General features: G+C 51.2%; 1 protein-coding gene across 1 annotated transcript in view; it reads right to left on the bottom strand.

Moving 5' to 3' along the window:
* Positions 1–25,514, bottom strand: part of DSCAML1 (DS cell adhesion molecule like 1) — a 319,931-nt gene that overhangs the window by 11,000 nt on the left and 283,417 nt on the right. Inside the window, exons 17-21 of the mRNA XM_087822175.1 lie at positions 22,721–22,961; positions 20,629–20,775; positions 18,333–18,488; positions 11,428–11,567; positions 2,494–2,647 (exon numbers count right to left, since the gene is read on the bottom strand). Coding sequence (XP_087678301.1) covers positions 2,494–2,647; positions 11,428–11,567; positions 18,333–18,488; positions 20,629–20,775; positions 22,721–22,961 — 838 coding nt within the window. The remainder of the gene's footprint in view (positions 1–2,493; positions 2,648–11,427; positions 11,568–18,332; positions 18,489–20,628; positions 20,776–22,720; positions 22,962–25,514) is intronic.

Genomic DNA, 25,514 nt, shown 5'->3' with positions numbered 1-25,514 from the left:
TCTCACTGCGGAGAGGGAGAGGCATGCCTGGGAGGGAGCAGCCCTGCAGAGGCGGGGGGACCGCCTCACGGGGTCACAGGCCTGGGGGCATCTGCAAACGCAGGGTGACCAGAGCCCAGGGTGAGTAAAATCGGGTGGGGGGGTGAGAGGAGTGGAAGCCCGGGGCGCTCTGCTGGCAGAAGGAGCTGCGTGTCCCCTCATCGCGAGGAGCCACGAGAGGCTCCTAAGTCCACAGGACATGTTCGCGGTGGAGCCTCAGATCAGCCCTGGCTGTTGGCAGAGGACGGCCTGGCGGGGTTGGGCCTGGAGGACGGGCCTAGGCCAGAGACGAGAAGTGGCCGGAGAGCGGGCTGGAGGTGATGCGTGGCAGTGGAGGAGATGGGGGTCGGACAAGACCTCCCAGGACCTGGGGCCTGACTGGTTTCCGGGAAGAGTAGGGAGGAAGGGCAGGTGAGGGCCACCGCCGGGGTTCCCGCTGGGCCCACGCGGTGGGTGAGGAGGCCTGTGGGAGGAAGAGTGCGGGGGCCGGAGAGGCGGAGGACGTGGCCACGCCAGCCGGGTGCCTGCGGGAGCGCAGACACTGATGCAGGGGCGGCAGAGTGACCTACGCCACCAGGCGCCAGGAGGGGGATGGAGATGACGAGAGGTGGCAGGGAGGAGAGGGGAATGTCCCGGGGGCGGGCTGGGGGACAGGAGCACACCGAGAGGACCGGGATGCACAAGCAGCGCTGCAGGGAGCAAGGGAGGCAGGGACGCGGGGTCCAGGAGGGGGTCAGGTCTCACGGGCCTCCAGGCCCACGGGTGAAGGGCTGAGATTAACTGAGTGACCGAGTGCTTCAGAGGCCACGGCGGGTCCCCCAAGCCTTGGGCCCCTCCTCGGGAGAGGGATTTAGAGGGAGGTCAGGACGCAGTGTTGAGAGGCCTGGGTCAGGAAGGGAGGCTCCTCTCCACGGGCTGGGGCAGGGGCTGGGGGCGTGAGGGGAAGGACAGGAAGCTCAGGCGTGGAGGACTGTCCGGTGGCCAGAAAGGCTTGGGCGGAGCAGAGGGGCCCAGGTGAAGATGGCTTCTGTTGGGGTCACAGCAGTCTTGGGGCCTTGGGGAGAGCGCCAGGGCCTCTGGCTCCACACTCGGCGGGGCTGGCTCCCTGAACCTCCGTATCTCAGTGCACGTGTGGGGGGGGAGGACAGAGGACAGCAGTGCTGGTCCCTCCTGCCCTGTAGGGCTGCTGTGAGGACAGAATAGACGTGTAAACGTCTTCTAGGGCGTACAGAGGCCTCTGGGAATGTTACAGTTCATGGCCGCAGGGAAGGGGCCAGCCTTCTGCCAAGACGCCCGGGCCCTCAGGCCCTGTCTCCAGGCCAGTGCCTGCTGCCGGGAAGATTCTAGCTCTCGGTCCATTTCTTCCTGAAGGAGATGGGTTTAGGAGAAGCGGGTGGTAGTGTGTCTGGGAGGAAGGGTCAGGGGAGGTTAGAAACACTGAGGCCGTGTGGAGAGAGCTCCAGTGTGGAGCCAGAGGGCCAGCCCGTCCGCCACAGCTGCCTGGCAGGCCACGTGCCTGAGTGCTCAAGCCCCACTGGCAGGCCGGGGAGGCCCCTGGCCACTGCAGCCCCAGGCGTGGACTAGCTGACCCCGAGCCTGTCGGGAGGGCTGACGCCTCTGTGTCCCAGCTAAACTCCCCCTTGTTTCCACCCCATCCGAGTTCTGGTCCTGGGGCCCTGGGCTAGAGAGTCAGGGGGCGGGGGAATGGGGGGGCAGGGAGGTAGGCAGGGCCAGCAGGAAGGGCCTGGGGAAGCCCAGCATCAAATAGCAGACCAGAAGCCAAAGGCTTGTATGCCAAGCCCCGGCCCCAGGCTTGGCACAGAGGGCAGCCTGGCAGCTGTGTGGCCGCCTCTGTCTTGATCTTGGGTGGTGGCCGTGAACTGTCATGCCTTGAAAGTGGGATGCACGTGCCCCTCTGGCACAGGCATGTCCAGGTCAGGGATTCAGTGGGTGCCCCTAAGACCTGTGCACAGCCTCTACCCACAGCCTCCTTCACTGCCTGCGCTCTGAAATGGCTGCTGATGCAGTGAACCCGCCGTCGGCGTGGTCCCCTCCTGCTGGGGCCCAGGCTTCGGGACGAGGGCTCTCTGCTCTGTGGAGGCCGTGTACCCTGCCTCAGCCCTCTCGAAGAGCTCAGCGTTGGGACAAAGGATCTGTCGGGGGCTGGAAGGGGCTACCCCCCTTCTTTAAGCCCAGAGTAGAGTTTAAAGTGGGGGGCCCTGGTGCACCATGCCCCACAGCCCTGAGGTATCAGTGCTGCCTCGAGCCTGTTATGAGGCTTTCTGGGCATCAGGGGGCAGCAGAGGCCCAGTCTTGTGGATGCAGGAGGGAGACAGGTGGGACCAGCTCCTCAGACAGGGTGGAGGGGAGACATCCCCTATTTGTGGAGAACCAGAATTCTGGAAAGGAGCTTCTGGGAGCTTCTGTCCCCCGGCCCAGCCCCAGGCTGCTCACCCTTGCCCGCGGGCTCGATGATGACCTTCTCACTGCTGTTGCCCCGGCCCGCAGAGGTGACGGCTGCCACCCACAGCAGGTACTGCTGCCCTCGGTTCAGGTGGGCGATGCGGTAGAAGAGCTGCTCTGGGCTCGTCTCATACTCGCTGGGAGCCTGTGGGGCAGAGGAGGAAGTGCTAAGAGCCAAGGCCCTCGGGCCTCCAGCCTCCAGCTCCAACCATTCCCAGGGCCTGGGCTCAGAGGAGCTGGTGGTCGGGCGCTTGGAAGGGGAGGCAGGATCCCGTCCACTGTGCCCTGGGCTTGGCCCTGGGAGCTGACAGGCCTGCTCTGGGGTATTGCCCAGTTAGCCTCAGTTTACCTCTGACTTATCCAGGTGTTGGCAACTGTGGTTCCAAAGCCAGGGAATGTGAGTGTTTTGGTTGAGAGCTAGAGGGAGTTGGGAGAAAGGAGACTAGAGGAGGGTGGGTCCCAGTAAAAGCTTGAGAACAGGGAGTCTCTGGAAGAAGCTGAATTACTGTGTTTGACTTACTAGGGGTGTAGACAGGCTCCCTGGCCTGCCCCCAGTCAGAGTCACCTCCCAGCCCTGCCATCTAATTACCACTCCATTCTGCAGGAAGCAAACCCATCCAGGGGAGGAGGGGGCGGGAGAGGGAACCGCAAGCTTCACTGGCCACCACTTTATTAATGATTATTAGCAGCATAGATCCTGTATATTTGTAGGTTATGTAAATCTATAAATTTTTTTAACCAAATGACAGTTTTGACAAGTTGCCAACAAAACAATATCAGATCCCAGTGGTTTTACCAGTTGCTTTGATGAAAAGATTATGTTACCTTGGAAACCAGAGGCTCAGATATTGAAATGAATTTGAGAAGGAGCTTTTGATAAGCGCTAGTTTGCAGACCTCCTGTCAGCCTCTTCCCTGGTGCAGGCAGGATGGGGCTGACTTTCATTTTATTTTATTTTTTGGTCAGCTGCAGGGAGGGAAAGGAGGACAACACTAGAGCTTCTTTGAAATCAGGGTGAAGTCTAGGGAGGGGGAGCCCCCGGAACAGATGGGGGGCCCTGAGGCAAGAGGGAGCTAGTAATTAGTTATCTCTGCAGTCGCTGGATCGTGCACACGTGTGCGCACATACACACACTCACACACACAGACATGTAGATGCATTCATCACGTGCTGAGGGACCTCTAGATACATATAGTGTCACAGAGGCACATTCTCTGTGCCCCATGGTAGGGCTGAGGGGCCCAGTGACATATAACAGGAGAAAATATTTTTTTGGCCCCAGGCTGTCTGCAGGGAAATGTTAAGGAGAAGGCACAGGCATCTGCAATACAGAGCTCCCTGGCAAATTCCTCCTGCTGCCTCCCTCATGGAGATGTGACCGTGAACCCAGGAGGACCCTGCTGGGGATAAGGGCAGGGCCACCTGAGCCCTGGCAGTTGGGGACTGTGTGCATGAGTTAGGTGGTGCAGTGGCCTCAATGCCTGCCTGCCCTTCTTACTAGGCATATGACTCAAAGTGTCTCTTATGGCTCCTGGGGCCTCAGTTTTCTCTGCTGCAAATTAAGAAAGCAGTACAGCTCTGCCTACCCTGTGTGGTTATAGGGCAGTACAAATGAGGCAAGGTGTGTAAGTCATTTGTAAACTGGGATATATTCTCCTGGCCCATTTTTCTGTGACAATGGAGGGGTGTGTGTGTGTGTGTGTGTGTGTGTGTGTGTGTGTGTGAAAAGATGAGTGTAGTTGCTTGTGTGTGTCAGTGTGTACCTGAGTGTACATTTCTGTCTACACAAGGGAGGAAAGTTTTGGCTTCCTCTTTTTTTTTTTTTTTTTTTTTTAATATATCTTTATTGATTTCAGAGAGAGGAAAGGAGAAGGAGAGAGAGAGAGAAACATCAATGATGAGAGAGTCATTAATCAGCTGCTTCCTGCACGCCCCTGATCAGGGATCGAGCCCTCAACCTGGGCATGTGCCCTGACCTGAAATCGAACCCCAATCACCCGGATCCTACGTGGACGCTCAACTGCTGGGCCACGCCCGGCCAGGCTTGGCTTCCTCTTGAAGGTATTAGCATCTTACCCAGTCTTCCTTTTACTCTGGAATCCCTAAGAATCTGCTGAAATCACTTAAAAAAACCCATAACCATGCTCCCAAGTAAAGCTGCAGTGGATCAAAGGTTAAAAAAAAAAGTAAAACTACAAAAGAAGACACTATGGATAAGTACTTTTCTGTCTTTCTAATCACAAAAGTAAAGGCAAAGTTATAAATGGAAATGGTTTATAAATTTGAATTATATAAAAAGGAAACCTATCATATAGGTTTTTACACCAAAAAATAGAATCAAAATCAAGCAATGAACTGGAAAATATTTGCAACCTATATGATAAAAAAAAATGCTTATAATCCCTAATATGTAAAGAGTACTCACAAATCAATAAGGAAAAAAATGAGCCACCTAAATAAAAAATGAATAAGGGACAAAGATGAAAAAAAGACAAACCACCCAATAAAAACATATAACAACCTAACTAGTAATTAAAGAAAAATGTAACTTAAAATAAAACAACTTAAAAAATCCAACTGGCAAAAATATATAATACTTTGGATTAACATGGACACAGGAACAAGTATGTACTTATTATGCTAGTGGAAGCACAAGTTGGTGAAAACGTTCTGAAGGCTAATTTGCAAAGGTACATGCAAACCTTAAGAATATTCTTTGTGGTCTATGAGTTCCTACAGAAATTTACTCTAAGAAACAATAAATAATGTGCATAGAGACATTTATGAAGAATGCTTGAGGAGAGACAAGATGGAGGCGTAGGTAACTGCAGTCCCTGCTGCCTCCCACAACCACATCAAAATTACAACTAAAATACATAACAACCATCATTTAGAACCTCCTGAAATCTAGCTAAACAGAAGTCCTACAACCAGGGAACTGAAGAAGCATCAGGACTGGTAGAAGGGGCAGAGACATGGGGAGGAATCAGGGAAGAATCACGGAGACACAAGCCAGGCCCATACTCAGTGCCACGGTTTAAACCTGGGAGGGATATTTAGGAGGTGGAGGTTTCCTGGAGGAATGAGGGGTCCCAGCCCCATACCAGGCCCCCAGCCTAGGGTTCCTGTACCAGGAAGAGAAGTCCCCATAACTTCAGGTTGTGAAAACCAGTGGGGATTGTGGCTGAGTGACTCGGAGGCTGCAGGAATCCCAGGCAGCTCCTCTTAAAGGGCTGGCACATGAACTCACTCAGACACACTCCCTCTGAGCTCCAGTGCTGGACAGCAGCTTGAAAGGAACCTGGGACATTCAGGGAGGAACTAAATGGCCTGGTATCAGGGTGAGAGCTAGAGGGGTAGCTTCCTCCCAGACAGAAGAGCTGGCAGAGGCCATTGTTCCTTTGCTGAGCCCTTCCCCCACAGAGCTGGTAAGCAGGTGCCTTCTCTGAATCTCCATCAACCTGACTCACACCTTTTGCTCCACCCTGGTGATTCCTGGAGACCCTACCCCTCCCTACTTGCAAGCTCATTCAAGCCATTTCCAGTGGATTTTCTATGAAAGTGGCCTCTCTTGCCTCAGGCTTAGGACTTTCCTAAAATCTCTCAAACAAGCAACAGCTGGCCTCAGGGTTCCCCGTACCTCTCAATAAGTGGCCCCAGGCCTGGCACTAGTGGCAGCCTGCATTGGTTCATAGCTTGGCCTCTCCTGGACACCTCTAAGCCCAGCACAAGTAGCAGCCATCTACAGATTTCTGTGTAGCTCATGCTGGGTGGTTCTGGGCGGGGCACAGGCAGAGGCTGACTTTGCACCTCTTGGGAAGTCCCAGAAACAGTGCATCTGGTGCTCAGCTTTGAACACAGTGGATTACAACCCTACCACATCCATGAGTCACACTCAAGGGACCGACTCGGTGAACACCAAAGCTCCCCTGCAGTAAATCCTACTCCATAGGGGTGTCTCCAGCACACCAGCTCTTCAGCTGTAGTTGCAGCTGGTCCTCACAGCCGATTGGCTTGGGGGTCAATTCCTCCCAGTGATGCCAATAGCAACCAAGGCTCAACTACAACAGGACAGTGCACACAGCACACACAGGGGAGCATCTAGAAGCCCAGGTGACTTGGGAGGCTGAGTCACTGGACCCTACAGGACACCTACTACACAAAGCCACTCTACAAATTCAAGAAGACATAGCAGCTCTAACTAATACATAGAAACAAACACCTGGAAGCAGCCAAAATGCAGAGGCAAAGAAACATATCACAAATGAAAGAACAGAAGAAATCTCCAGAAAAGGAACTACATGAAATGGAGTCAAGCAAGTTACTAGATACAGAGTTCAGAATAATGGTTATAAGGGTGCTCTAGGATCTTAGTAAGACTATTAAGGAAACTAGTGAGATCATCAATGACATAATAAAGAACCAGTCAGAAATGGAGGCTACACTAACTGAAAGGAAGAATAATTTACAGGGAATCAACAGTAGACTAGAGGACGCTGAGAATCAAATCAGCAATTTGGAACATGAGGAAACAAAAAACACCCAATCAGAAGAACAAAAAGAAAAAAGAATCCAGAAATATGAAGATAGTATAAGGAGCCTCTGGGACAACTTCAAGTGGCCCAACATTCACATTATGGGGATAACAGAAGGAGAATAAAGAGAGCAAGAAATTGAAAACCTATTTGAAAAAATGACAGAAATAGACTTACAAGTCCAGGAAGCACAGAGGGTCCCAAACAAGAGGAACCCAAAGAGGCCCACAGCAAGACACATCATAATTAAAATGCCAAAAGTTAAAGACAAAGAGAGAATCTTAAAAGCAGCATGAGATAAGCAGTTAGTTACTTACAAGGGAGCTCCCATAAGATTGTCAGCTGATTTCTCAACAGAAACATTTCAGGCCAAAAGGGAGTGGCAAGAAATATTCAAAGTGCTGAAAAGCAAGGACCTACAACCAAGATTACTCTACCCAGCAAAGCTATCATTTAGAACTGAAGGTCAGATAAAGAGCTTCCCAGACAAGAAAAAGCTAAAGGGGTTCATCACACCCAACCAATCCTACAGGAAATGTTGAAGGGTCTTCTTGAAGAAGAAACAAAAGACCCAGACAAACAAAATAGACCCAGAGACATTGACGCATGCAACAGACTTGAATCTCAGAGGTAAGGGGCCTGGGGGTGGGGAGAGATTAACAAAAGTTATATTCATATATGCATAACCCATGGACACAGATAATAATAGAGTGAAGGCCTTGGGAAGGGGGTGGGAGTGAGGTGGAGAGGGTCAATAGGGGGAAAAAATGGGACACCTGTAATACTTTCAACAATAAAGATAAATAAAAAAAAGAATGCTTGATGAAGTATTATTTATAATGGTGAAAATTTGAAAATAGATTAATATAGAATAATGGAGGGACTGGTTAAATAGATTATGTATAAACACGAATTCAAGATCACATTAAAAAATTATTTGATGGTGTGGTAAAATGCCCACATATATTACATGAAAAACCATATGATCTCCCTAATATGTGGAACCTAATGAAGAAAATAAACTGATGAACAAAATAGAACCAGAGGCAGGGATGGTAGAGGGGAAGGGGGAGGGAGGAACTGGATAAAGAATGTGACAAGATTAGCCGAAGAGCATATATGCATAGCCCATGGACACAGAAAACAGTGTGGTGAAGACTGGGGTGGGGGGTTGGGGGAGACTGGGCAGAGGTGGGCAAAGGGGTGGGATTGGGGACATCTGTAATAGTGTTAACAATAAAACAAAAAAATAATAAAATAAAACTTTATTTTAATTTTTTTTAAAAAAACCTAAAACTCACAATTACATAGAGATCAAATACTGGAAGGCTGTATAACAAAACATTGCTAGTGTTTACATTTTCTTTTCTTTCACTTTCCTTTTTATTCTTTTATATATTTACAGAATTTTCCACAATAAATAGCATTATTTTGATAATTAGAGAAAAACAACAAATGTTTTAAAATGTTTGGTGAAATTTCTAACAGGACTCAATGCAGCTCTGGCTGTCTCCAGGCATAACTTGCTGGGAGCCAACGCCATATGTAGTTTCCCACGTCTATTCTAGGATTCCACACACACGTGCACACACTCAGACTCAATGCATTTGCCTCTAACCCCACGCTCATGCTCACATTTCTGCACCATCACATGTACACACGTGAGCCCTCACTCCATCACTCACTATTGGAGCTCATTCATAAATGAATTTGTAGTGCTGTTATTTGGAATTTGGTGGTTAGGTCCCTGGGTCCCTCACTATGCCCAGGCCCTATCCTGAAATGTGGCTGAAGCTCTCATCACACTAGGCAACGGGCCCTTGTGTGACACTGCTCGGTGGGAAACTTTCTCATGGGAGAGGAGGTTCCTACAATCTCAGGACATGAAGAGGAAGCAGGGAGGGCCCCAGGGTCTCCAGCAGCAGGAGAAAGGAATGGGGACCAGGACCTCTCCTCTGGGTCCTAGAGCAGGGTCCCCAGCTAGTGGACTGGGGGCTCCTATGGCCCAAGTTAATGAGGACGCTGGGCCCCTGGATGCCAATCCCTCTGAGAGACTTCATCATCAGAGGAAGAAATGACTGCAAAGCCCGAGCTGGAGAGCCAGTTCATGAAGGAAACGTGCCCGATGTCAGAGGCTTTGCAATTGCCAGGCTGTGTGCAGTTAGTGATGGTGATGTTCCAGGCACAGTGTTCGCAGCTCGAGACACAAAGATGAAAAGATGCTGCCCTTGTCCTCGCAGGAACCCACAGACCAGTGCGGAGCAGATGAGGGGACAGCTATGCCATCTAGCACACCCAGTGTGTGATAGAGGGGAGAACACATGGCGGCAGGGATCAGGGGGCAGGGGTGTAGCCGTGTGAAAAGGCATTGTGGGGCTCAGGATGGCGACAGGCTTACTGTCGGGAGAGCCTAGGATGTGTGTGTGGGAGGGCAGGGGCCGAGGAAAGAGGGGCAGAAGACGGGCTGAAAACACTGACTGGAAATTTGGAGCAACCACCCACCAGTGGCAGGTGTTCTCAACCCACCCCGGAGACCCCAGGACCCAGCACCTCCTCTCCTAGGCACATGCCCAGCGGGGACCATGAGCACATATAGGAATGCTCATGGCAGCACCAACGGGGGTGGGGACATCTGGCCCATGGGCTGTGAAATCTTTTGGTCTGGCCCTGCCAAGGCAACCGCAGTTCCAGCCATCACATAGGGTGAATTAATTAAATGTTTGACCAAATATAGCAGGCTAATTATAAAGTTGATAATCTTGTATGGCCCTTGAACGATGTAATACATATCCAAATGCCCCTTGGCAGGAAAAAGTTTCCCCGCCCCTGACAATAGCTCCAAACTGAAAACCACCCCAACGCCCATCAGTGGATGACAGCTTGTAATCCCAGCACACAACTGAAAACTGTACAGAAATGAGAGTGAGTGATCTACAGCCACACACAACAATGTGGGTGAAATTCAGAAATCCAAAATACCCTTTAGTAGAAGAAGCCAGACAAACGGCATGACTCCATTTGTATCAGGTACAAGAAGAGGCAGCCGCAACCCGAAGCCAGGACGGCGGTTGCCCTGCCAGGGAGGGCGGTGGCGGGAAGCGCACAGGGAGGCCTTCTTGGGTGTAGTATTGTCCCGTTCCCCGCTCCGGGTGCTGCCTGCCGCGTGTGCTGGGAACACTCCCGGAGCTGGGCAGGCAGGGTGTGTGCACTTTTGTGCATGCGAGGCAGTGGCCAGGAGGAAGGAGAGCAGGGCATGGAGGCACTGAAATAGAACTCCGGCCCCAGTGTGAGGGGCTGGGCCACCTACCACTCAGAGGGTAACTCAGAAAGACCACAGGGAAGCAGAGCGCAGAGAGGGAGATGACACAATTACTGAGCAATTTCAGGGCAACTCTCCTGGCTGCCGGCCGCTCAGCTGCAGGGGCTCAGGCTGCGGTCACAGCACAAGCTGCTGACGGAGGGAAGGGCTGGCTCCTGCGCCTCTTGCTCCCCTCCTCCCCCAGCCAGTCCCAAGCACATCTCCTGGGCAGCACGGCTGCCCCTCTAACGGGCACCCCTTGGTCGCCTCCCCACACTGGAAGCCTCCTGAGGGCAGTTATCTTTGCACCTGCTCTCGTAACCAGAGCATGTGCGCCCCAGGGTAGTCACCCAGCAGCACCTGCGGCTGAGTGGCTGGAGATAAGGGGCGGAGGGAAGGATGCATATTATGGGATGTAGGTGCATATCCCACCTCATCTTCTCTTTCCTTTCCCCGGGGCCCCTCGGACCCTTCTTAGAGTTCAGTGGGAGGGCAGGGCCAGCACTGTGCCCCCCTGGGGGGTCACTCCCTCCACTCCAGGGTTTGGGCACATATTGCAACCTCTCAGTCCTCTTGCCTCGGCTGGGCCCAGGCCCTGGCCTAGAGAGATGTCCTTGCCATGTCTCAGCTGTCCTCTATCTTTTCTCCTTCCTTCAGCTGGCTCCGAGCTGAGGGCGCCAGTCAGGGCAGAGCCCCAGCAGCCCTCCAGGCCCAGACTGACCAGGCTGAAAAGCAATTCATTCCCAGAGACCACAGAGCAGCCAGTGCCCAGTCAACCAACAGCTCTGGGGTCTGCTAGGGGTTTTCCTGGTCAGCCAGGCTAGAATAGCCAGGGCCCGGGCCTCCCTCTCGTGTCTGCTTGGTGACCCCTGACTTGAAGGAGCCTCCAGGGCTGTGACAACCTTGCTGCCCATGGAGCAGAGGACTCACTCCAGGTGGGCACTGGGTAAGTCTTCAGCCACTCTTGCATGACCAGCACCCATTCCTAGCCCTAAATCCAGGTAGAAACACAGATATAAGTAGCTCCAGGGTTTGGCCTGGAAGCCAGCTGGTCCTCCTGTCCCCTTACCCTTCAGCCCTGGGCCCACTTACCGGCTGGCCAGACCCGGGACTGGAGCAGAAGATGGTGTACTTGCGGATCACCCCATTGGGCTTGGTGGGGGGCAGCCAAGACACCACCACACTGCTGGCAGACGAAGGCACAGCCTTGATGCCAGCGGGGGGACCTGGAACTGAGCAGGGAGAAGACGAGGTCAGTTTAGAGAAAGACATGGTGGGGAGTGCGCAGGTCCGTCTGGGAGAGCTTCCTGGAGGAGTTGTCCTTGAGCTCTGGCTTAGAGGGGGAAGTTGCAGCATGGCAAACAGGTGGGAGAAGAAAGGCAATCATTTTGCTTTGTACTAAAGTCTCTGAGACGAAGGCACTGGGAGTGGCCAGCTTCAGCACTGTTTGGCTGGAACCAAGGATCTAGGACTAACAGGAGAGAAATAAGACCCATGAGGAATTCATGTTGATCCCAGGACCCTAACCTGCTCCCCGCCCCAATGCTCTACTGACTAATAACTCGCATTTAGGCCACACAAATGCCCTGGGCACTTTGCTCTTTCTGTCCTCCGAGCGACTTGAAGCTGGGGGCTCCCGAGGCTTGTGGGGTGGGCCTCCTCTTGAGGGCCAAGGGCTGTGGGGGGCAGGGGATGCGCACACTCTTCATCTCGCCTGCGTATTGCCTGGTGCTCATCCTCCCTCCTGGGAGCAGTCACGCTCCTTTGAGGACAGTGATGGCATCTTATGCAACTTATTTTACCTCTCTGAGTCTCAGTTTCCCCATCTATACAATGGACATGATAACAACCACATTAACGGTTTGTGGGGAGAATTAGTGCTAATTAAAATAAAGCACCTGGCATCATGCCTGACACATAGAAGACAATCAATAAATTACACCAATTGTGATTTTTGTGTCCCTTCTCCTGACTCTCAGCTTCCAGCAGCTACCTAATTTTTTGAACCTAGTAAGTGGTCAACAGTTCTAGGTTAAATGAAATGACTAGATATGGCGTCATCATACATACAGGGGCCTGAGCTGGCTCCCGTCCTTGACTCCACCCTCCCTTCCTGGCCCGCGTCCTGCACCCCGCCTCTGCAGCTGTGGAGCAGGCTCGATAAGCGGCCACCGGGGCGCGTGCTGACTGGGTGTTCAAACCTCCTCCATCCCTGCACACTCTTCCCCATCAGTTGTTGAGAGAGGTACGTTGAAATCTCACAATCACTGTGATTGTGGATTTGTCTATTTATCCTTCTAGTTCTGTCAGTTTTTGCTTTTATATATTTTGAGGTTATGTTATTAGGTTCACACAAATTTAGAACTGTTTTATTTGCCTAGTGAATTGAGTCTTTTATCATGACAAAGTACCCTTCTTTCTCTCTAACAACACTTTTGCCTTATAGCCTACCCTGTCTGATGTTAGTATTTCAGTTTTCTCCTAGGCAGTTTTGTGTGGTCTGCCTTTTATCTTTTTACACCCTCTTGTGTTGAACCTTTCTACACCTTTATGTTTCAGATGTCTCCTATAAACAGCACACATTTAGGTTTTGTTTCATTGCTAGCCAGTCTGACAGAGTTTATCTTTTAATTGGAGAATTTAGTCAATTTATCTTTAATGTAATTATTAATGCATTTGAATGTTAATATCCCATCTTACTAAATACTTTTTATTTGTCCCACTATTTTGTTTTTCTTTTTTTCCTTTTGTGCCTTCTGGATTGAGTATCATAAAAAATACTCTACTTCTCCCACTCTATTAATTTGGCTATTATACAATCTTTATTACTTTTAGTGGTTATTGAACAGATTAATACATGAATCTTTAATTTACCAAAGTCTAATATCATTAATTGGCATTTTTCTTTTCAGACAATGCAAGGGACTTAGAACTTCCAGTTACCCTCTCCCAATTTATATGCCATTGTTGTACATTTCAGTTCTGCATATATTTTAGGTCCTCCCCAGGATCATCATTTTATACAATCAATATTAATTGATATTCACCATCTAATTACTTTTCTTTCCTACTGCATCACTGAGCTTCCACCTGGGGTCATTTTCACTCTAGCTAAAGAAGGCCTTTTAATATTTTTCTAGGGCAGGTATGTTGGTGATAAATTCTCAGTTTTTGTCAGAAAATTTCTTTATTTCACTTTAATCTTGAAGAATGTTTTTGCTTGGTATAAAGTCATAGGTTTGACAACTATTTTTCTTTAATACTTTAAATATACCATGGCATTATTTTCTTGCTTCCATTATTTCTGATAAGTTAGATGACAATCTACCTGTTGGCCCTCTGAAGGTAACTTGACTTTTTCCCTTTGGTTGCTTTTAAGATTCTTTCTTTTTGTATTTTTTGTTTAGCAGCTTTGTTATGATGAGCCTATGTGTGGATTTCCTTACGTTATTGCCTGTAGAATTTGCAGATCTTCTTGAATTTGTGGCTTGATATCTTTCAAGAGTTTTGAAAAGTTTTCAGACATTTTATCTTCTGCCCCACTGTCTTTCTCCTTTTCTTTGGAATATCTTCTTGCATCCTTTATGCCTTGATATTCACAATGTGTTCCATAGATCAGCAGCAGCATCACCTGGGAGCATGTTAAAAATGCAAAATCCCAAGTGTCACCCTATACCTACTAATACAGAATCTGAATTTTAACATGATCCTCAAATGAATTGTTTGCACAGTCAAGTCTGAAAATCACTGCTCTATGTCTTACTTGCTCTTTTATTTTCCATTCATTTATCTTTCTGTGCTTCATTTGGGTATTTCCTTCTGACCTATCTTCTAGTTCACTAGTTATCTCTTCAACTGTGTCTCATTTATTTAAACTTATCTGCTGAGTTCTTGATTTCAGGTATTAGCAGTTTTTGTTTCTAGATTTTCCATGTAAGAGTTTCCAGTTCTCTTAAAATTTCAACCTTATTAAGAATAATTATTTGAAAGTCCGTATTTGATTAAAAGCACGCACCTATGTTTGGAATCCTTGTGGATCTGTTTCTTTTGTCTGTTCTTTTTTTCTGCTGTCTTTTGTTTATATTATCCATATTTTTTTTTATTGTGCCAGGCACAGTATTTGCATAATTGTTTGTAAAACTAATTTGAGGCCTCAGATGATGTAATCTTCCTAAAGAGAAAATTCATGTTTGTTTCTGATGGGTACCTGCAATTTAGGGCACTAGCAATCTCAGGTTGCTTCAATATAACTTCCATGACTGAGATGATTTGAAGATGAGCTGTTTACTTTTGGCTCACTTTTAATCCTGTCCTGCATGGTCTTAACTCAAAGTGAGGGGGTTCACCAGACAAACCCCCACACCGTGGCATAGCCTTCGGTTGATGTCTTTCTAACGCTGCTCAGATTCTCAGCAGCTGCCTCCAGTTGCAGCAATGTCCCCCAGGGGAAAAGCTGCTCCAAATGCCAGGCTTGCCTTCTGGGCTTCCATTCTCCCTTGGATCCTGGCCCAGTAATTTCCACTCTCCTGCCAGCAATCTGATACCTTCAAGCAGGTGTTTTAACAAATATTTTATCCAGATTTTATAGTGTGCTCAGCAGGAAGGAGAGTGGGTTTGGGTTGTCTCGTCCACCATGGCTGGCAGTGGAAATTCTCCGGTATGCTTCTCTAACCTTGGCCCTCCTCTGCCCTCTCCCACACTGCTGCCACCCTAGCACACAGCTTCCTCTTCTCTGCCCAGATGCCCACAAGTTTTAACAGGCCTCTCTGACACTAGTTCTTGTACCTCCCACCTCCTTCCTGTCATTAGTCCCCTGCACTCCTCCAAAGTTACTTTCCTAAAACATAGGTCTAGTCAAGATTCTTCTTCAGTTAAAGATCTTTAAAGAGGTCTGAAATCCAACTCAGACCTTTGCCCTCTGAGGCCATGGGGCTGGATTTGGAATTGATGAGGGAGCTGAGGAGCAGGCAAGAGGCTTTGTTGTTCATAAACCGAATCCAGCCTGAGGCCCAGCTCAGACTGAGATCTGGACTTAAAAAATGAGCTTGAATTGATATGTTTGCATGTTGTCTTTTTATTTGTTTTACTTTTCTCTAAATTTCCTTGTGATTTTTTTCCTTTGGAAAAAATGCGAAATCTAGAGTGGGAGTCGTAGTGTGTTCAGATGAGGAATCTGCCCAAGCTCTCATGGCAGAGGTGGACTTGGAACATGGGACTCCGCAGTGGAGTTGAGGCAGCACCGATGCAGTGGGCCGGACTGTCTGCCCACCTGCCCACCATTATCTTTCCTATTCCTTGCAAACAGAGCCTCACTTTCTTTTTTGGTTAATCCTCACCTGAGGATATTTTTCCATTGATTTTTAGAGCAAGAGAGAAAGAGAGAGAGAAACATCAATGTGAGAGAGACACATTGATTGGTTGCCTCCCATAAGCACCCTGACCAGGGCCGGAATTGAACCTGCATCCCAGGTATGTGCCCTTGACTGGGAATCAAACCCAAGACCCTCTGTGTGCGGGCCAATGGAAAATTTTTTTATTAATTAATATTTTTAGAGAGAGGAAAGGAGAGAGAAAGAGATCAGTGTGAGAGAAAAACATCAATTGGTTGCCTCCGCACATGCCCCGACCAAGGATGGAAACCACAGCCTGGTATGTGACCTGACTGGGAATCAAACCCAGCACCTTGTGGTGTACCAGACGACGCTCCAACCAACTGAACTACCTGGCCAGGGCTGAGCCTCACTTTTGCTTGGTACCATGCTCCTCCACCCCTTAGAGAAACTGTCTCCATCACCTGCCCTGGAGGATTTATCATGCTTGGGGTATGTGGGGCGTGACAATTCCATTCCTCTTTCAGTGACCGGCTTCACAAAAAGCATGGTGCCCACTGTGGCCACTGGGAATGAGGAAAAGTCAGTTGAGGGGTTTCTGGGAAAGGTTTCTTTCACTCATGCCCATAGGAGGAGACCATTTTCCTCACTCTGCACTGTCCTGTGTGGTGATGCCTGGAGCTGCAGACATCTGGGAATCACGAGAGGAGCAGATAAGATGCTGAGGATGGCAGAGCAGAAAGGTGGGGGCCACTGAGTTAACCAACCCCGGAGCATCCTACTCAAAACTTCTTGTTATGTCTCAGAATTAAATATGCTCATGGCTTAAATCTTCTTTCAGTAGTATTACTCGCAACCAAAAGATTCCTAGCGGATGCGGTGGTATGAGGGAAACTAGAGAGGACATGGAGGCAAGGAAGCCTGAGAGGCCACGTAATACCTACCTCATCGGGCTGTGGGGAAGGTGACATCATGCCTATGACAGCGCATCACACACATGCCAAATGAAGGCCACCGTTCTGAGTGAGACCTCAGCTGACAGTGGGCTCCTCTAGCCTCTGCCTCCCTTGGGGACACCACTCTCCTTAGGGGCACCTGGGTCCATGTCAGCAGTCATTCTATTGTCAGCACCTTGGCAGTTTTAAACCAACCCCATGTGCCAGCACCTGGCATTTCAGAAAGAATTTTACAGTTAACTTGCTGCTTGTTCCCATTTTATCCTGAGGAAGCTGAGGTTCAGCAAGTTTGAGTGACTTGCCAGCAAATGACAGGGCTGGGCATGCAGGTCTGCAGGGCTCCCAGGGCCCCTTCCACTCTGGGGCCCTGCCCCTGCCTGGATGCACCCCTGTGTGTGGCTCCGGAGGCAGCTCCAGATCAGGGGGTTGACAGCTGCCTGCAGGGCGGACGGTGCTCCCTGACCTTTGGGCTCCTGGCGGGGCCTCAGCTCAGCCGGGTGAGTGAGCAGGTGCTCATGGCTCAGGGTGCAGGAAGTCTGGGGCCCCTGCCTCTGTGTGTGTGGCCCTGAGTCCTGGAAGGGGCCAGGCTCTGAGCACCATCCCTGTTGAGTCTCCAGGAAGCTCTGGCTGGGGGGACTGGTGACAGGAAAAGCAGGGCAGGGAGGTTGGTAAATGTTTGATTGCTCAGAGCTGAAGGTGGGAGGGGCTGATCTGCTGGAAAGGGAGGGCCTTGGGAAGATTGGGGGCATTAAGCTGAGCTGGAAAAGGTCTGGGGACAGTGCTTGGCTCATCTGGGAGCTTCTCAACCCCACTCCTAGCTGGAGTAGGTTTTCTCCAACTCCTCTAACCCCTTCAGCACCTCTTGCCAAATGGGTAGAACCTAGACTTTGGAGAAACTGAGGCTGAGTGGGAAGGAAGCCACAATCTCAAGCAACGTCTACTGTTTAAGTGCCCATGGTGTGCCAGCCACTCTTCATTTAAACCAACTCTCCTGAAGATACAGCACCTGGCTCAGAGTGTTAAAGAGTCAGCTAAGCGATGGGCTTGGGGTGGGGTGAGCTGTGCAGGCTGGGCCCTGGCTAGAAGTCTGACCCTTCTGGTCTGTTCTCTCCTGGGTTCACTCAGCTCCCAGCCTCCCCGTGCCCTAATCTGTTACCCTGCCACGTCCTGGCTCTTTATCTCTGGTTTTCCTCTGCTTCTGCCCCCATCGAGAAGGGCCTTGAGACCATAGCTCCCAATGGAGGCACGTTCCACTCCTTCCCCGAGAGACCCCCTCCCCTCCCACACACACCAGAGTCCATTCTGGGGCCTCTGAAGGGTGACTGCCAAGTCCCTAACCCGGGACATGTAGGGTGACATTCTTGTTCCCCCTCAACCCCAACCTTCTGCAACCAGAGGAAACCAGGCTGAACCTGGCAGGAGGGGAGCCACAAAAAGGGCGCCCTTTGGGGAGGGAGAGGCTTTATCTGGCTTGTGCCCAGTGCTGCAGGGAGAGGGGGCTGCTGTAGCTCTTGTGTTTAGGGGTGAGTCCCAGAGCATTTCCCACCACCGCTGGAAGCTGTTTCTCCAAAGCAGGGCCCAGGGGCCTCTGAGGGACGGAGGAAGATGGTGCTCCGCTCTTGCCCTTCTCCTCAGGCTGGGCGGTGGGTGGCTCAGCAGCAGGCCCTAGGGAGCTGGCCCTGGGCAGCTGGGGGCCCGAGGAGACACTCACCGTCCTCCTTGGTCTGGACGTAGAGCACGCTGCTGCGCACGCCGTCCCCCGCCTGGGTGTAGGCCAGCACCTGCACGCTGTAGTTGGTGAACTTCTCCATGCCCCGCAGCTCTACCCGCTCCCGCGTGGTGGTGACGTTCTGCATCTCACCCCACTCTGCCGGAGACAAGCAGCCCCTGCATGCAGCCCGGGTGGCCATGCCGGGTCCCTCTGCCCCCCTCACCAGCCGGGGCTCCTGTCAGGCCTGCTTCACTGGCTCAGTCTTCGACTCCATGTGGTGGCAACTAGGGAGACCCTCCACCTCAAGGTACATGGGGCCAGATTTGGGGCACTGCTTATAGGCCACGTTTTTCCCCAAGTGGCCCCACCTGGTCTCAGTCCCCAGCTGATCTTGCACCAAATTCAATGTAATACTCTCCCTTTAGAACATGCATCTCCATCTGTGCAATCAACACTTCCCCTCGGCTAGCCATCCAACCCCTCTCCATGTGAAGGACCCTGGGAGTGGCCTGGATCTGGAGGGGCCTGCTGGGGCTCTTGGATGTCCCTAGGCAATGCAGCCACCTGGGGTGACTCGTGACAAGCTGCGGCTACATGGACTGCTCCTGGGTCAGCCTCCTGAACTCACAATAGTGAAAAAGGGCTGGGCCTCCTTCCTGCTTGGAGAAGACACATCACTGGCTCTGCAAAGGAACTCCATAGACTCTGAAGAGAGCTCAGAAAAAGGGTCCCATGGGAGGGCCAGGGTCTTAGAGGGAGGAAAAGAGACAGGCTCCTGAGCTGACAGCCCTCCCACTGGGACACCGGGCTTATAGAAAGACTGGCCCGGACACTGGCTGAGGACTGGCCTGGTAGAAACCGAGCACCTACAAACCGACCCCAGCAGCCCACCAGGCACTGGGTGCAGCCTGCCGGGGTCCAGAAGGTGACAGTGCCCAGCCTGAAAGGATTCAGGTCAGTTCGGGGGAACTTGGAGGCCTTAGCAGAGGGACCTTCCTTCCCCAGGAGGTCAGAAACCAGGACAGACCTGTCCAGGACAGAGCCAGAGGAAGACCCAGGAAGAGGGCAGTGTAGCCAACAATCCAGGTGGCCTTCGGAGTTAGAGAGGCCAGTGCCTTCCTCACCTGAAGGGGCTTAGCTGGGGAGGCCTGCAGGCTTAGAAAAGAGGAAGCAGGTTCTGGAAAAGGAGGAAGCAGGTTCTGACCCAGCAGAGACATGAGGCCATCTCCCAGTAGGAACTTGGGAGAACTTGGGATACCTTGGGATCAAACCCCTGGGCTCCAGGCCTCTGTGCTTTCAGAGGAGACAGAGGAGGGGGTGAAGGGGGCAGACACCTATTGGCAGGGTGTCTGGGCAAAGCAGAACCCATGTGCAGAAGGGGAAGGCAGCTGCCCTGGATAGGTGCCACGAGCTGGAGTCCTGGGTCTTCCAGGAAAGAAGGGAGGGGCCAAGGGCTGGTGGCAGGAGGTTTAACATTTGCGGTACAAACTCACTGTAGCCTTTGTGACTCCAGCAGAACATTTCTAGAGTTAGGGATGCTGGTGCTCTGGCTGGCCTAACTGCAGACTTCCTACCTGCTGCCAGGACTGTGTACACTAGCAGGTTTGTGGTGTGTTTGTGGGGCACACGGGCCTGTTTGGACCAGTGCATCCCAGGCGAAGGAAGGCACCCAAGGGGTTGGGACACTGTCTTGGTTTTCCTCCCTCTGCCATTCCTCCCCCTAGCTCCACACAGGCTCTTGTCTACCCTTGTCTGGGTGTCACACAGCTCCTTGGCCCATAGTGCAGTCTCACCTGAGCAAGGGGTGGCTCTCGTGGGTTCTGCAAGCCCTGCCTCCTCCTGCCCCGAGAGCCCTGGATGGTGAGGGCTTCCTGCTGGTGCTGCTCTCAGGTGCCCCATCCTCCCTCCACACCCTCCAAAAGCAGGGCCTTCATTAAACTCTTTTCAGTTGCACCATTTGAGCGCCAACTACTTCCTGCCGGGACCCTGACTATATGGCCATAAAGGCCTAATATCAGCACATTACATTAGAAAAGCAAACATGCCCCTATCACGCATCAAGTCATTCCCAAACATACTGCAGTCTAGGAGCAGCTGGTGTCCCCCACCTACCAGCAAGGTGACCAGGTCCCTGGTCCCTGGCCCTGGCTTTGGCTCTGGCCTGGGATAACATGCAGAGGAGGGGCTGCACTTCATTTGACACCTGGTGGGGAGATGCTCAGCTCTAACTCAGCATGAGCGCAGACCCAATCCTGCCCCTCTCACCCTGAGACTCCGTCACTCCCAGCAGACTCACCGCCATCAGTGTAGAGTGACCAGAAGATGACCCGATAGCCTTTGAGGACGCCATTGAGAGTGCTGCGTGGGGGCTCTGACCAGGAGATGACAGCCACGTCGGAAGTGATGGACAGGGCCCGGACGTTCTCTGGGGGCTGGCTGGGCACTGCACGGGTGAGGGGAGAAGCGAAGGGCCCATCAGGAGCCTGATCACACACGCTCCGGCCCTGCTGCCCAGCCAGAGGAACCCCAGCGCAGGAAGTGGAGGGACCTCTTGATTCTGAGTGATGGGAGTTTGGGGCAGGAAGTGAACCTCCTCTCCTTTCCTGGAGATCTGGGTAAACAGAGATCTTTACGGACTTGACTCCTTTCTCTTTGGGGGCCATGTCCCTGGTTCTGGGTAAACGTGGGGGGAAGAAGGTGAGGAACCCTGGGCATGAGCCCCAGGAATCAGGAGTGGCACCGCAGCCCAGGAGTCCGCCTCTGCTGAATGTGACAGCGGGGAGACCTCCTTGCTGGCCCTGGAGGGACCTGTAACTGATGACCTTGTCTGATAGCTGCCAGCCCTTCGGTGACACCTGATCAGGGGGTCGGAGCCAAGCCTGGCCTGGGGACCTTTGTGACCTTGAGCTAAGCTGAAGGGAAGGAAAAGAAGGAAAGAGGATTTCAGCTGACCCTGGTGAAAGGAAAAGAGGTTCCACAGATGCCTTTGGGACTCCGGGGACCATCACACCTCTGTCTCTGTCCCTACACAGGAACACACCCATGTGCCTTGGACAACTGAAGGGAAAACACTCTGAGACCAGCTTAGGTGGTCCTCCCTGCCTCCACCCTCGCCCTGTGAGAGCTACTTTCGAGCCTAACCTAAGATCCACTCTCAGGGTTGGCTCTGTGCAGCTTGCCCTTCTGAGGCGACAGGGTGGGAACACCAGGTCCCAGGAGCCTCCTTGGCCCCGAGAACATGGGTGGCACTTCCTGCTGGCTTCCGAGGAGCCGGAGGGAAAGGGAAAGGCTGCGTGGGCTTTGCTTTCAGTCTTTCAGTGGGAGAAAGGAGGCACAGGCTGGGTGGAAGGTAATTAGATCCTGTTGCCCCACAAGAGGCAACTCTAATTTTTATGAGCATTTAAATGATAATACATCATCCTAACGACCCTCTTTGAGAATGATTATTGTTCCATATTACTTAGGTGTAAAAATATAAGCACCATGTAATTAGGGACCCAGCGTAATAAACTAATACAGATCGCCCGTTTGAACAAAATGAAGGTAATATAATTATGGAAAAGACACTACTGCTAAAGCAGGGGCCCTTGAATACCCCAGGAGGAGCGCTAATATTGCCAGGAAACGATCAGGATCTGACAGGCTAACGAGGGCCTTAATTAAGTATGAAAAACTGCTGAGCACAAGAGGCTGGAAACTTTGTTCCCTCAACTCCTTTGTTTGGAAAACGACTCCAGAGCCCATGCTGATCTCTCCCTGTTGGAAATTCTAGGCCCTCAAGTCCCCAAAGCAAGGGAGGTGGTGCCCTGATGGAGGCCAGAGGTGTGCCTGGCCTGGCTGTTTCCTGCATGGACCTGGGTGGATGGGAGCCTAGTGTTTGGTTGGGCAGGCTGGCTCCTGACAGCTACTCCCGTTGCGTGTGCCCTTCCCACGCATCTTGCATCTGCATCTTTGGTCCTGCATCTGCATCTTTGATCCTGCATCCAGCCTTGATCCCAAGTAGGAGGGTAACCAGAGGGTGTAGAGGAAAGAGCTGGGAGAGGTAGGCAAGGGCCAGAACAAGGGAGGAAGAAAGGTGGAGGGAGAAGCGTGGATGGAGAGTGTGCAGAAAGGCGCCCAGACATGCCAACAGGCCAACAGGTAGACTAATGGGCAGAGCATCAGCAAGTGATGGAAAGAGGGCAGCCAAGTGGCTTGAGAGGCTCAGTAGACCAAGCAACTCTCAAGGAGCCAATGGGCAAGAAGAGACGGAGGGACCCTGGGAGCTGTGTGGACCACAAGACCGTGAGGGGGCCCAGGGATGGTGGAAGGGCCCAAGTCCTCTCTGGCATCTCTGGCTCTGCCTGTGGCCAGGATCTGCACCCTCTACCCTCCGCTGATGCCCTCACCATCTTCCAGGGTGGTGGCATTGATCTCGCTGGACGAGGGCCCCGTGCCAGCCCTGTTGAAGGCTTGGACCACCACCCCATATTGGGCGAACTTCTTGAGGTTGTCCAGGGTGTAGACCTCACTGTCCCCAGTGGCCTTCATCTCCACAATGCTGTACTGCCCATTGCTGCCAGGGCTGTTCTCTCTGTAGCCGATCTGGTAGCCCCGGATCACGCCATTCTGTAGCTCCTTCTTGGGTGCCTGTGAGTGTGGGTGAGGGGAGGGGAGACAAAGAAACAGTGACACTGAGATGACGCTCTTAAAACCAAAGTCAGACCATGTTACTCTTCTGCTCCCAACCTTTCAAAGGTGCCCAGTTCACTCAGAGTGAAAGCCAAAGACCTCACAGTGGCTACACAGCCCTATGTGATCTGACACCCATTGCCTCTTGGACCCACCTCCTCCCCCCTACGCTTGCTACACTCCAACACACTGGCATCAGCTGGCATCAGCTGGCACTCTATGTACTGCATTTACGTGTTGGACTCTGTATCCTCAGAACGTAAGAGCCGTGAGGATGGGGATGTCATCTGTTTTGTTTCCTGCTGTTCTCTCAGTGTCTAGAATGGTGCCTGGCCTGTAGTAGGCCCTCCGGACAGATTTGTTGAGTGAATGAATGAATGAATGAATGAATACGATATTGTTCGGCCTGGGCTCAGGGGCCTGGGGGAAATGGAACAGCAGACAAAAAGCAGCCAGAAGGAGAGGGAGGTGAGCAATTAGTTTGAATAAAAAGAGAGTCCAAAGATTCTAATTCACACGACTAGCTGGCTATTGTTAAAAAATGGCCAACAACAAGTGCAAGTGAGGACCTGGGGAAATTGAAACCCTTGTGCACTATCGATGGGAATGTAAAATGCTGCAGCCACTGTGGGAAAAAGGTCCAACACAGAACTGCCATAGGACCCAGGGATTCCTCTCTGGGTATATACCCAAAGGAATTGAAAGCAGGGACTCAAACAGAGACACCAGTGCTCATAGCCGCGTTACTCGTGATTGCAGAAGGTGGGAGCCACCCAGGTGCGCACCGGCAGAGGAAAGGAAAAAAAATGTGCTACATCCATGCGGTGGAATACTGTTCAGCCTTAAAAAGGAAGAAAATCCTGCCTGGCCGGGCGTGGCTCAGCGGTTGAGCGTCGACCTGGGATCCAGGCGATCGGGGTTTGATTCCTGGTCAGGGCACATGCCCGGGTTGCGGGCTTGATCAATGACTCTCTCATCATTGATGTTTCTCTCTCTCTCTCCCTCTCCTTTCCTCTCTCTGAAATCAATAAAGATATATTTAAAAAAAAAAAAGTTAAAAAAAAAAAAAAAGAAGGAAATCCTGACACATGCTGCAGCGGGGATGGACTTTGAAAATATTGTGCTAAGTGAGAGAAGCCAGACACAAAAGAACAAATATTGGGTGATGCCACCTCTGCGAGGTGCTGCGCCCGGATAGACAAAGCCGTAGAGGCAGAAGTGGAACAGGGAATGTGGCGCCGGGGACGGTGGGCAGGCGGTTTCTGTTTAATGGGCACAGGGTTTCCTACGGGAACATGGGAAGTTCTGGAGGTGGTCAGTGGTGATGGTTGTGCAGCACTGGGGATGTACTTAATGCCGCTGAACTACACACATAAACATGGTTAAAATGGGAAATTTACGTATATAAAATGGTGTACATATTCTACAAGTGAAAAAGTCCTTGGCTTTCATGTGAGTCCAGCCCCTCTTGGAGCAGCGGGATTTCTCTCGACATCCTGCACAAGGGGCAGAGGTGGGCAAGCACGTGCGGTGGGGAGCGGGTGTTTTAGAGCTCTGGCCCCGGGGGCAGGAATGAAGGACTGATCCCAGTGGACCAGCCAAAAGGAGAAAATTCCACTGGCATCAGCCTGGGAGGGGAAAACATATTGTCACCCGAGCTTGAACCCAGATACACACACACACACACACACACAATCTCAGTATTTTCCTCATATCCAGAGCCATGAACACACACATCCAGACCCACTGAAGCGAACAGCCACACACCTATCCCCAGCCAGGTGCATTTAGACCCACAAAGAGAAACTGGGTCTTTAAGGAGATCTATAAATTGAGAGAAACACCCACCCCGGTGCATATAAAAACAGCTTGAGTCAGGGGTTTGAAGACAATGAAGTTAATTTAGAAGCCCATCTTTTTCTTGTGCTAAAACATAGCGAAGCTCAAAAACAATTAAGTTAGTAAAAAAGCCCCATGTTTTTTTAATTCAATGAATGTTTTAAATGAACTGCATTTTAAAGCTCACTGTTAACTCAATAAAATTAAGTTTTTAATTTAAAATAAGTGTTTTGAACTCACGAAATAGGTGTGTGTGTGTGTGTGTGTGTGTGTGTGTGTGTGCGCGCACCACAAGGCACACCTGTATACAGCACCATACAACCTTCGTTCACATCACATAGCCCGGGGGCGGCGGGTGGGCTCCCAGGCACACTCTGCCACATGCGCGCCCTCCCTCCTCCCTCCTCTTCACGTTTTCTTTCCTTCTCTTTCTTTCTCTTCTCCCCCCCCCAACAGGCACACTCAGGATTTAAATCAATCTTAACAATATTTCTCTGAAGCATTAAGAAATCAATAGGGCTGATTGCAAATTTATGTCATAAAGCAGTGGCGATCCATCTCGTGGAGAGAGTCCTAAAATGAAGTGACTTATCTTTCAAGTGAATCTTTATTTTTCAGTAATCTGTTTCTTGGTGCTAAAAAAAAATCCCCTGAGAAGTCAGCCCCAGATTT

The sequence above is a fragment of the Miniopterus natalensis genome, chromosome 11 (assembly GCF_054644295.1).
Source record: "Miniopterus natalensis isolate mMinNat1 chromosome 11, mMinNat1.hap1, whole genome shotgun sequence".
Classification (NCBI taxonomy): Eukaryota; Metazoa; Chordata; class Mammalia; order Chiroptera; family Miniopteridae; genus Miniopterus; species Miniopterus natalensis.
The sequence above is the reverse complement of the archived record's forward strand: the minus strand, read 5'-3'. Positions and strand labels throughout refer to the sequence as shown.